A 12,204-nucleotide genomic window follows, 5' to 3' on the forward strand; every position below is an offset into this window, starting at 1 on the left:
CAGTCTCTCACCCCCTGATGCTTCAATTTACATTTTCACTGACTGGCTTTCCTGCATATCAGCCTAGCTTCTGGCTTCTTTACTATTCATTCCATTCAGGAAGAGTGCACACACCAACTGTAGAAGTTTCCTCAGCCTGATGAAGGGGTTTTAAACCCAAAAGCATGCCAAGATATCTTTTCTTAGACCAACTGAATAGTTGGAGAAATATATCATAGATTTCATAGACTGACCCAAAGAACCCTGTCTGCCTTGTGTGAGTTAAAATAGAGGAGAATGAATGCAGTATGGTAGCCTGTAACGGGGCTTTCCAAGTGCCGGTTAGATCTCGGCCTGCCCACCTGTTTCTGGGCTAACTGCCCACCCTTCTTTCTCCTGCCATGACTTGATAGAAAACTGATTCAGATGTTACCCAAGTAGCAGGCTGCCCATTTAGGACCCTGATGTCTAGGGGTGACATCCATTTTATGCAGCTCTGTACCTTCCCTACGCTGCAGCCCGTGCCTCGTAGATGGCATCCCAGGCAGCTAAGCTCACATGGAGCCTCACAACTCCACACTGCAACCAGTAAGCCTCAAGCCTCAAAGATCTTACAGGTATGGGCTTTCCCTAGCTAGGACTGTGCATGCATGTGGTGACTGGGGGTTTTCAGGCACCTCCTACTCACCTTTCACTGGGGAGGCTTGTGGTCCTGGCATTTCCTGGGCTGCAGTGCCACCAGTAGTATCACCAGGCCTCCCTACCTTGGCAGGGTGTAGTTTTAGGTCATGGCCAGGACCTGGGGCCTCCTCCTTCCCCATAGCCCCAGTCCATACCTCCAAGTTCATCCTGACATGGGAGCTCAGCAGGGAGATGTTCTTCCCCTGCTGTCTGGTGAAAAACTAAATGACCGCCTTCAGCTCTGAGAGCAGGGCATAAAGTGGTTGTGAAAGCAACTAAAGAAAGCAAATAGGTGCAGAGTGAGGAAGGCAGCACTCACTTCATCTGCAGGTGGAGCTTGGGGAACCTCAGCAGCAGGAGGTTCATCTTGAGGAATACCTTGTTGCTCCATCAAACCAGGATCCAAGGTGGTATGGTGAGGTGTCACTACATCACCAGCAATGCTGAACCCCCTCTTGCTTGGAACACTGGTCAGTGGACAGGACAGGTGTTCCCAGACAACAATGGCCAGATCCTGCCACATCTGGCTGCAGGTTGTCTAGTAGGCCAAGGGGTCGTGTTGCAGTGGCTCCATCCTTGGCGAGATAGGTAGCCATCAAGGCCTCCATGTTACCTGCTGGATGGTGGGGTCTAGTGCCTCTAGATCCCACCATTGAAGCCATGTCCTCAGGCCACATTGGGAGCAGCTGTGGTGGAAGAGATTGGCTGGTGCCAATGTGGTGTTGTTTGGTCTCTCCTGCGTATTTTCCATAAGGACATTTGGTGCACTGGATGAGATGTATAATGTTTCTGGAGGTACAGCTGTAAGATCCAGAAATGGTGATGGTTCTGTTCTGGGGTGTAGGAATTAATTGTGGGAGTACTGTAGATATGTTGGCAGGTTTTTCATTTCTTGTCACGGCATGGTCTGGATCCATCCATTGTGTTTTGGGATATAGGACGTTTGCTTCTGGTGATGAGGTTAGCAAGGTTCAGTGCTTGTTTGAATTTACAAAACACCTTTTATTGACAAGCCTACAAACTTCACTTCATAAATCTACTGGATATAAAAACTCATGGACTCAATATAGACATTGGATTTATGATACACTATAACCTGCCTGACATCTGATTCCCCAGGCACCTCTGACTTTTACCTGTGCTCCTACAACCCCCTACCCCACCTCCCCCAGCCTGTCTCTCACCCCCTGGCATCTCAATTTACATTTTCACTGGCTGGCTTTCTTGCATATCAGCCCAGCCTCTGGCTTCTTTACTATTCATTCCATCCAGGAAGAGCACACACCAACTGCAGATGCTTCCTTAGCTTGTCGAACGGTTTTTAAACCCAAAAGCTTGCAAAGATGTATTTCTCCAACTATTCAGTTGGCCTAAGAAAAGATATTATATCTACTCAAAGAACTTTGCCTGCCTATTCCTTAGACCAACACGGCTACAACCAGAAACCCAGTTAACACACATACAGGACATGAATTTTGCTTTCAGCAATTTGAGGTGCAGTTTCACAGAAACCCCTGCATCTAGCTCCTTGAAACTTGGCAGGCTTCAGGCCCTCAGAAGAGGCTACCATCCCTGTTGTTTTCATCTAATTCTGCAAAAAAGTGACAAAGTTATAGGCATTTTAGTGATTTTTCCATTATAGACTATGGCCAAATCACTGAATCACAGCAAATCTGAATCTTTCAAATCTGATTCAGCCAAATCAATTTGGGACAGTGATCTGAATCACTGAATCGAATCACTGTCCCCTGAATTGGCCGAAACCAAATCCAAATCGAATACTGGCCACTTCACACAGGCCCACTCTGCTCACTTATTTCCTTACTAAAGTTCTGGAAGCTGAAGTTATACAGTCCTCTCCAAGTCACCTTTTGTGACACCAGGTAACTTGCTTATTTACCATTTATTACTTTTTTTACTTCACTCTCTTACTGTTAGCTAGTTTTTCTGTGCAAGAACATAGGTAATTCTATACTGAGGGAGACCAGTAGTCCATCTAGCCCAGTATCTTGTGTCTGATGCTATCAGAAATGGTTGCTTTGAAAGAGAACATGAACAGAGCGTATCTAGAGTGATCTATCCCCTATCAAGTCCTCCATGGCTGTAGACTTAAAAGTGGCCAGGGGCCACATGCCCCATGGACTGCACCCAGTAAAGACCTTACACCACAGGGGTAGCATTAGCAGAGCCATGGGCTCCCTAGGCTGCACACCACATGTGTGCATGAGCAGGTGGAAGTTCAACCCACTGCACAGCCTGCATGAATAGGTGCCTCCTTCCCCATTGCATCACATAGGCAGGCAAGTATTTCCCCCACCCCGCTTCACCATGTGCACAGGTGGGCACTTGCTTTGCATGATGTGGCACCCTGCCTTACCCTCCATGCAGGCTCCCCTGTAACATCATGTCACACAGGCATGCCAAACTGCTGGCACCCTGAGCACTGTGGGCTGCACCATGCAATGCTGCTCAGGGACAACCAAAAGTTTTGGGAGGGAGGAGGAACCCCAAGACCATGGAGTCATTGTAGATAGTTTTATAAAACATCAGCTCAGTGAGCAGCAGTGACCAAAAAAAGCCAGTAAAATGTTGGGCAGTATTACGAAGGGAACTGAAAACAAAACGAAGAACATCATCATGCCATTATACAAATCTATGGTGCACCCATGTCTTGAATACTATGTGCAGTTCTAATCCTCACATCTTAAAAAGGTTGTAGTAGAATTAGAAAAGGTACAGAGAAGTGCAGCCAAAATGATCAGTGGCATGGAAAAGTTGCCATGCCAGGAGCGACTAAAAAGGCTAGGACTTCAATTTGGAAAGGAGGAAGTTGAAGGGAGGGAATACAATAGAGGTCTATAAAATCATGAAGGGGGTGGACCAAGTGAACAGGAAACTGTTGTTCACCAAGTCCCAGAATACTAGAACTAGGGGGCACACACTGAAATTAGCAGGTGACAGATTTAAACCTAACAACAGAAAGTACTTTTTTATACAGGGCATAGTTAATTTGTAGAAATCATTGCCACAAGTGGTAGAGGCAACTAGCATAGCCAGGTTCAAAAAGGGACTAGATAAATTCATGGACAATAGATTTATTAATAGCTATTGAACACAATAGTCAGAGATGTTTCCTTTTGCATCTCTAAACCTATAATGGTAGATGTCAGGGAAGGTACTGAATGGGGGATAGATCACTCTAGATGTATCCGTTTCAATGCATCTACTTGTGCCATTGTTGGAAACTGGAGACTGGGCTAGAGGAACCATTGCTCTGACCCAGTATGGCACTTATGTTCTTACACTGCTGCAGCCAGTACAACGGTGGCAGCAGCAACTTTGTGGGATCCCGGGGGCCGCATGTTAACCCCTCACAGGCTGCATGTGGACAGCCCTGCTTTAGAGATACAAGTGTTGTGTTTTGTAGCTAGCCACAGAAGAAGTCACAAGACTTGTATGACAAGTCATTGAGACATTAGGTCAGCATCTTGCACAATGGTCCCCCATTCCTTATTCTGACTTAAATCACACATAGCTCATCACATTTATTAGAAACTTGTCGTATCAATTTGAATTATTCTGCTTGTTAACATAGTTAACAATGCACTTCTCCATGTGTTATCATAATTACCTCCTTGTCATTTGGGATCTGGGATCACTTCCCCTAATTTTTTCAAAGTGCCACTGATATCTTCCTGTCTGTCTGGTTGCATCAGATGCCACTATGAACTCTCAATCTCTCACACAGCTTCAATGCTGTTCATAGCTTTGCTCTTTCCTACTTGTCCAGATTTTTATCATCAAGTTGCCTGCCACCCCCAGTACTACCCAGTTTTGAATATTTGTCTAGTTCCTACACTTGAACTTTGTTTTATGCTGTCCCTTACATGTGGCTAGTTGATTCACTGTACAACTTTATTTTACTTGTCCATGTACACAAACCAGTTGAATTAAGTAAGACACTCTTACGTCAGGTAGAAGATAAATCAGTGGCAGGTGTAAACCAGTATAAGAGCATCCACATGCAAAATTACATCAGTTAAAATAAACCAGTTTGCTATTTATTGCCATCCTTTGTAACCATAATGAAATCCAAAGCTGTACTTCAAAAGCAGAAGGTAGATGCAACTAAAGTACCTGCTTTCCTTTTAAAAGACATTATCAGAGACTCATTTCAATTAAACTGGGGAAAAATGGAAGGTTTGATGGATAGCAACTGTGCTCATCAGATCCTGTTATGGAGGGGAGTGTTTATAAGTACCTAGGTTTTCCAGAATGAATGCTTTGCAGCTAAACCCTTACCAATCTGTAACAATTAATCCATGTCCAACTACCCATGATGGGTGACATTTTTTCCTAAGAAGGCATTACACATTTTTTATACCCCAAATTAAGTAAAGATATGGAATATGGTTAGGCCTCTGTTAACATAGTGTGGAGAGTTTTTAAACAGGTAATCTAAGTCACCTGCCTGTCAAATGTAGAATTGATTAAACTCTTTGCAGACACTGGTGGTTCCATAAAAAAGTTATAATGGAGTATAAATTTATAATGGAATGTAGTAGTTGTAGCCAAGAAGTTAAGTATTCAAAATGAGATTGGGAATTTCTATGGATAGCAGATATATTCGGAGTTAACAGGCATATATTCTGGCAAGGATCTCAGACCTTAGGCCTTGGAGGCCTAAGCCAGTTTATTAAAGACCAAGACAAGACTAATGTGAGGGATGTATTATCCCAGATCTACCTACTACTAGCTTCTTAACAGACTCTGAAGTTATGAAGGAGGTTGTGAGAACTCCCAAGAAGTATATTTATGTCATCAGGTATGGTTTTATATTTAAACAGCAACATTTTCAGTGATTTTTTTTTTTTTTTTATTTCAAAACTATTTTTAAAAGCATAATAGGAAAAATTCAGTAGCTTGAACACTGGCATGTCATACTGCGGATGTCACTGCCATTATTTAACAGCGTGATGCTTGCTGATAAAAAGCTTAATGCAGCCATCTCCATTTGAGAACTTTCCAAAGAAGGTGTAGTTTTAGGAAATCATTCTCAACAGGTGACACTTAAGTACTTCGCCCCTTTGTCCCTTTTTAGACAAGCATAAGTGTAGCTCACACACTGATTTGGATCAACCATGTATGAATGTGTAAAGTGTTGAGTATAAATAACAAGGGATATGTGCTCATTTCTCTTAGTTCTTTTTTTATGGCTTTCAACTAAGAATTGTGGCTTCATGGCTTTCATACTTTTATTAAGTGTCAGTTAATAAAACACTAGGGTAATTTTTCACAAATAGTAATCCATTTCTAGATGCTAAAAAAGCTTCTCCAAAATGAATTTCTCCTCTCCAAGCATATGTCATGCTTTTAAAATGTCACTCCCTGAATGTTAATGTAGCTGAACAGCACAACAACCAAAGTAAATTGGGGGTTAGCAAGCATTTTTGTTGCTGCTGTTTTAAATACACCTACTTCCTTTAGAAGGACCACAAAGGTCAAAAGCCAAGTTTTGTACTCTTAAACCTAAGCCTGAAATGTCACTGCTAGGAAGAGTGTATTTTACTTGTCTGATGATACAGTAGGCCTTATTACTCTTATCCAGTAAAGTTCTTACTCATTTAGATCAAAGGGGATAGGAAAGGTCACTGAAACCAAGCTATGCTAATTTTTAGCACTACTTTGTGCAGAAGGCAAAGGGTTGCCTAGAATGTAATGTGTTTTGTAGTGAATTTCTTTGATCCTACCTATAAACTCTGCTTGTCTATGTCATTTAATTGAGGCATGGTCCTTTATTGGTGCAATTAAATCTTTTCAAATGCATTACATTATCCCCAACTTTACTAAAAGTCCTGGCCATTGTTTAGGAAGCTAGGTAAGTCATTTGTAAAATGGTGTGGTTGACTTTAGCTTCCTCCTCGCCTTCCACAGGATTTCTCCCAACAATTTTAATTTAAATCTCACCAAACAGCATAATGGTCCTGGAGTTTGTTTAGTCGTTTGACTTCCTTTATCACATGGAGATGGCAAACATTCTGTTGCTAACTTGAAATGGCTCCAAGCAGCAAGACTAGAAGGATATTAAACCAGTAAAAGCTTATCAACTGATTCATTGATATGCTGTAAATTCCAGCCTTTTCATTTTACTTTTGAGGGTTGCCGTAAGTCAACACATTAGTAAGCAATTTGCTGACATTAAGATGGATCACTCAAAAAGACTTCCCTATGGACAAAGTTCACCAAAGTGCTTTTGTTTGCATCATTTTATTCAGTTCTAGAATTGGTGTGTTGCTTTGCAAATAACTGGGGTGGTTTTGCATATTGATAAAGCATTTAGAACTCTGTAGTTTGTCAGTCCATTCAAGCTGTAACATTTTTCCAATAAGCTTATAATAGGGGACAGATCAATTAATTTAAATATCCTTTCAGACAAGGATGGTGTATTTATTAAGTACACTGCAGTGGTTATCAACCCTGTTATATCAAGGCACTCCTTAGAAAATATCAGCTCCTGGTTTTCACTCAGTTTTTGACTGCAGAAAAATATTAGAGCAATTCTTCCATTGTAAAGAGCCACAACAGATCAAAGTACTTTAAAACCTATGGATTCCTATTTGAAATCTCTGAGTTTATCTTGTGAATCATGTTTGCACACCTAATAGTGCTAACTAATATTGTTTGGCACTCCATGGCACTTTGGAAAGGATCTCAAGGCACCCCAGGATGCTGCAGCACCCTGGCTGAGTATCACTGGTATATGTTGTTCGTCCTTTGCAAGCAAAGCTGACCACATGGGAGGGGAAGGGAGAAAAGAGAAAAAGTGATGTTTCAACATGCAGCTGGCACAACACCCCAGGAACCTGGACAAACAACATATACCAGTTATACTCAGCCAGGAAGAGGGAGAAAAAGGAAAGAGAGAGGAGGGGGGTGGAGGTTAGGTCGCATGGGTACACAGGTGACTTATAAGCCCAAATTTTGCCCTGAACAATCTGCTGCAGCAGGGTCAGGAGAGCAACAAGGACTGAACATAAGAGGTTCTTGTTTTCCTGGCCACATGCTTCCTCACTGCCTCTGCGGTGCACTGCTGCTCGAAGGCCAGTGCTCCGCTCTGGACCGACGACCTCCAGGATGGACGATCATGAGTGATTTGCTCCCATGACTCTGGGTTGATACCAAAACTCTTTAGGGACACCTTTAGAGTATCCTTGTACCACTTGGTGCACCACAAAAGTGTACTCCATTTGACAGTTCACCGTAGAAGATTTTATTTGGCAGATGAGTGTTGGGCATTCTTGAAAGGTGGCTGGCCCATCTTAGCTGCACCAGTTTCAGTAGGGTGTGGATACTGGGGAGAACAGATCTGAGCACTTCAGTGTCCAGAATCTTGTCCTGACACTTGATCTTTAGTATCTTTCACAGGCAGCACAGGTGGAAGTGGTTTAGTTTCTTGGCATCACACTGGTAGACAGTCCAGGTTTCACAGGCATAAAGAAGGGTCAGGAGAACTATGGCTTTGTAAACCTTTTGTTTTGTTGACATTCCGATGCCTCTGCAGTCCTAGACCAACTTACAGAGTCTGCTGAAGGCCAAGCTGGCTTTTGCTAGCCTCACATTGACTTTGTCATCGATGTGGACCACATGGGAGAGTGTGCTGCCTAGATAGGCAAACTTGTTGACCATCAGCAGTTGTTGGCCTTTATCTGAGACATGTGGTTCCTGGGGTGTTGTGCCAGGTGTAGGCTGAAACATCACTTCAGTCTTTTCATGTTGATAGTGTGTCCAAAGTTGTCACAGGCTGACAAGAATATATCCATGGACCATTGCATGTGAGCTTACGCATAATGCACAGTCCTCAGCAAAGAGGAAGTTGCAAAGTATAGCTGTCTGGACTTCGGAGCTTGCTCAAAGCCTGTGCAGATTGAAGATGTCTCCGTCAAAACGGTACCTGATCCCCATACCAACATCATCATCTTGGAAGGCATCCAACAGCATGGCAGAGAATACCATGCTGAAGTGGGTAGGTGCAAGCATACAGTGCTTGACACCATTTGTGACCTGAAAAGGGTCAGAGCATTTGTTCTGGTACATACTGAGAAACAAATCCACCAAGCATTGCTTTTATCTATTAATTAGTTTAACAGTGGTGCTCAATAGGGCTGTGTGAAATTTCTCTGACAGTTTCGTTTTGACGCTGTTTCGACTTGTTTCGAGCTTGAAACAGCAAAATCAAAATGAAACAGAACTTCGAAACAGCCTCAAAATGAAATGAGGCAAGTCAAAATGTTTCAAAATTTTCTAAATGTTTCTAGTTTCAAAGCTCAAGCTGGGCTTGCCTGCAGGGAAACAGAAACTAAAGTAAGGAGAGGGAGGGGGAAGATGCTCTCATTGTTGACTGTGTTTCATAGTTAGTTTCTAGGGTCGGAAGGGACCTGAGCAGATCATCTAGTCTGACCCCCTGCCATGGCAGGAAGAGCACTGGGGTCAAATGACCCCAGTAAGGTGGTCATCCAACCTCCTCTTAAAAACCCCCAGGATGGGAGCCTGCACCACCTCACTTGGAAGCTGGTTCCAGACCCTAGCCGCCCTGACCGTGAAGCTGGCCAATGACTGTCATCCTTTCCTGAGTTCCCTTCCAATCCCAGTGCTCTGGGGGAGGGATGGAAAAACTGCATAAAAGGCAGCATTGTTTGAACTGCCCTGCTTTCTGCCTTGGTGTTAGTTGAGTGAGGGCGCACCTTGACACGCACACAGTGTCACCTATGTCACGAGTTCTGCTTGTCAGCATCTTGAGATACAGTTTCCCTGAAACCCCTGCACCTATCTCCTTGAAACATAGCAGACTTCATACCCTCAGAAGGGGCTACCATTCCTGAAAGTTTCATCCAAATCAGACCAGAAATGACAGCGTTATAGGCTATTTCGAGCTTCCCCATTATAGCCTATGGATAAAACTTTGAAACAGTGAAACTCTTTCAACGAAACGAAACGGAACAGCGGTTTCGAATCAAAATGAAATGCTGTTCGATTGAAATGTTGAAACACAAGTAGAAAAGGAACGGTGCCATTTCGCACAGCCCTAGTGCTCAACCTATGGCGCATACAGCTGTGTCACCCAGCCTGTAGGGCTCCCCATGGAAATCTGGCATTGGGGGACAATGTCACTGTAACTGCTGCAGCTCACAGACTGCCCCCATGTGCCTGTTCTGGCCTATGGACTGACACTGCATGCCAGATCCTTCCCATGGACTAGACCCATGCTGCTCATCCAGCCTGTAGTACTGGAGGGGTTGGGCATCACTGGTTTATTTTTTCTGAATAACAAAATAATTTAGAGAGATCAGGATTTAGCAAAAGTTACCTTCCAACATAAGACCTAGTACATTAACCCTTCAAATTCCATATTCTATAAAGAATATTTATTCCCTCCCATATAGTCTTTTCAGTATTGATAAGTCACCAAACAAAGTCCCACATTTCTAACATTAGTTACATCTCTATTTCCCAGTCTCTGATTTCAGTTCCTAATTGATGAGTGACAGGACTATTCTGCAGGAATTCACAGGAGGGTTCAGAGAAATTTCCATTACTAGGACATTGGCACAAGCAAAGGAAGTTCTTCTCTGATTTTTCTGCTGCTTCTATAGCTTCTACTCAGGAAGGCCTGATGATGGGAGCCAGCATCTAGTGGCTGAATGAAGCAGAAAGAGCACAAATGCACATCCAAGGAAGACGCACACAGAAAAGGGAACAAACAGCACTGCCAAAAGAGGGAATAGGACACTATGGACAAGGCCCTATACCACTTCTGCCTTAAGAGTTTCATGGGATTTGTAGAAGGGACTGCTTAGGGTCAGCTGTACCCATGCTGGGATTGGGGGAATAAACTATCTCCTGGTCACAATATCAGCCAGTCATCTTAGCTGGTTGCTCTCCCCACCCCCCTCGGCCTAGTTTTCTCACATGCTCTATACTCATTATTCTCAACCAGGGTGCCTTGCAACCCTTCTGAGGTTGTCACACAATGTTAGCACTGTTAGGTGTGCAAACATGATTCATAAGAAAAGTTCAGAGATTTCAAACAGGAATTCATAGTTATAAACTTTCTGACCCGTTGTCATGAAGAATTGCTAAGGTATTTTTCTGTAGTCATAAATGAGTCATAAACTAAGAGCTGGCATTTTCCAGTGGGTGCCTTGAATCTAACAGCAGGTGCCTTGAGTCTAAAAAGGTTGGGCGCAGACTTGCCTTTCTTCCCATTAAATGTTAAAGTCTTCTTTGAACTCACCAGCTCTTGCTAATTCTTCCCGATTGCAAAACAGGTGATTGGTCTGACATACAGGACTGCTCCCAAAAACAGAGCTCCTGTAGAGTCCAAGGGGGAGAACAAGAATTCTTTGAAAAGCCCAGTTTAAAATGGGCAAGAAACCTGGCAATCAATCCCCACTCCAGCCAGTTGGAGGTGGATGACTAAAGAAGGACAACAGGATCTGAGTTTGTGTGTATGTTACAGCTTTGGGCACTGGTTATGGAGAAGGCAGATATTTGTAAATCCGTATTTGGACACTGCAACCATATTTAAGAATATATTCCTTACTTGTGAGTAATTTATGACTAATTCTGAGAATTCTGCTCCAGTGGCTGCTAAACACAACCCCACTCTCCCAGCTGCATTCTTCTCTTTGTTCAGTTCCAGGAGATCAGCAGTCGGTTACTGAGTTCTTATGACACAAACATTGATGAGTTTTTTTCTGAAATTGATTCTTCTGTAGCTACAAGTCGAAACGTACTTCAACAGTTGGAAGAAAAATTTGCTCCATTAATGTGTGAAGCTGACTGGGAAAAAATACAGATGCAGGTTGGTTTCATCTTACAACTATTCAGGAGGGAAAACTTTTCCAACACATCCTCCATCCAGAATATTCTGTTGTATACCTTCCATGTTTTATAGACCTATGGCAGGGGCAGGCAATAATTTCAGGTGGAGGGCTGCTTACCCAGTTTTGGCAAGCTGCTGAGGACTGCATGGGTAGCCCCACCCCTGGTCACCATCTTGTGACTAGAAGTCCCACCCCCTAACCCATGACCTTTGCCACCAGTCTCTCCCCTTGCCCCCAGAAGTACTCCTTTTAGCAAGGGGTTTTGCCATCTCAGAACCAAAAAAATACCACATTATATTCTAAAAAGCAAATATTTACAGCATTCATTAATCTTATTTCAAAAATTTAATTTTGTCCCGATTTACCCATGTTTACATAGTGTACCATAGCTTAAAATGAAATCTTACTCTTGTATATTGTGGGAGGTGGGTATAGGTTTGTGGGGGGCTGTGGAGTTGTGGGCATGTGAGGTGAGGGAGTATGTGTGTGGATATGTGGGGTATGGGTGAGTATGGGGCTTGTGAGGGTTTGCATGTATGGCAGTGCAAGGGGATGTGGGTGCATGGTGGTGTGTGTGTTACAGACTCGGCCTATGAAAACACACACCCTGCCTGCATACACACACTGTATCTGCCCCCTTCTCCCCCCCCCACCCCCCCCC

The 12,204-nt window shown here is 43.4% G+C and overlaps 1 protein-coding gene across 1 annotated transcript in view; it reads left to right on the forward strand.

Moving 5' to 3' along the window:
• The window catches only part of RNF32 (ring finger protein 32), a 72,304-nt gene that overhangs the window by 59,068 nt on the left and 1,032 nt on the right, over positions 1 to 12,204 (forward strand). The window contains exon 8 of the mRNA XM_019508155.1: positions 11,354 to 11,521. Within this exon, the coding sequence (XP_019363700.1) occupies positions 11,354 to 11,521 (168 nt within the window). The remainder of the gene's footprint in view (positions 1 to 11,353; positions 11,522 to 12,204) is intronic.

Source organism: Gavialis gangeticus, unplaced genomic scaffold (genome assembly GCF_001723915.1).
Source record: "Gavialis gangeticus isolate Ggan-Ray unplaced genomic scaffold, GavGan_comp1, whole genome shotgun sequence".
Taxonomy (NCBI): Eukaryota; Metazoa; Chordata; order Crocodylia; family Gavialidae; genus Gavialis; species Gavialis gangeticus.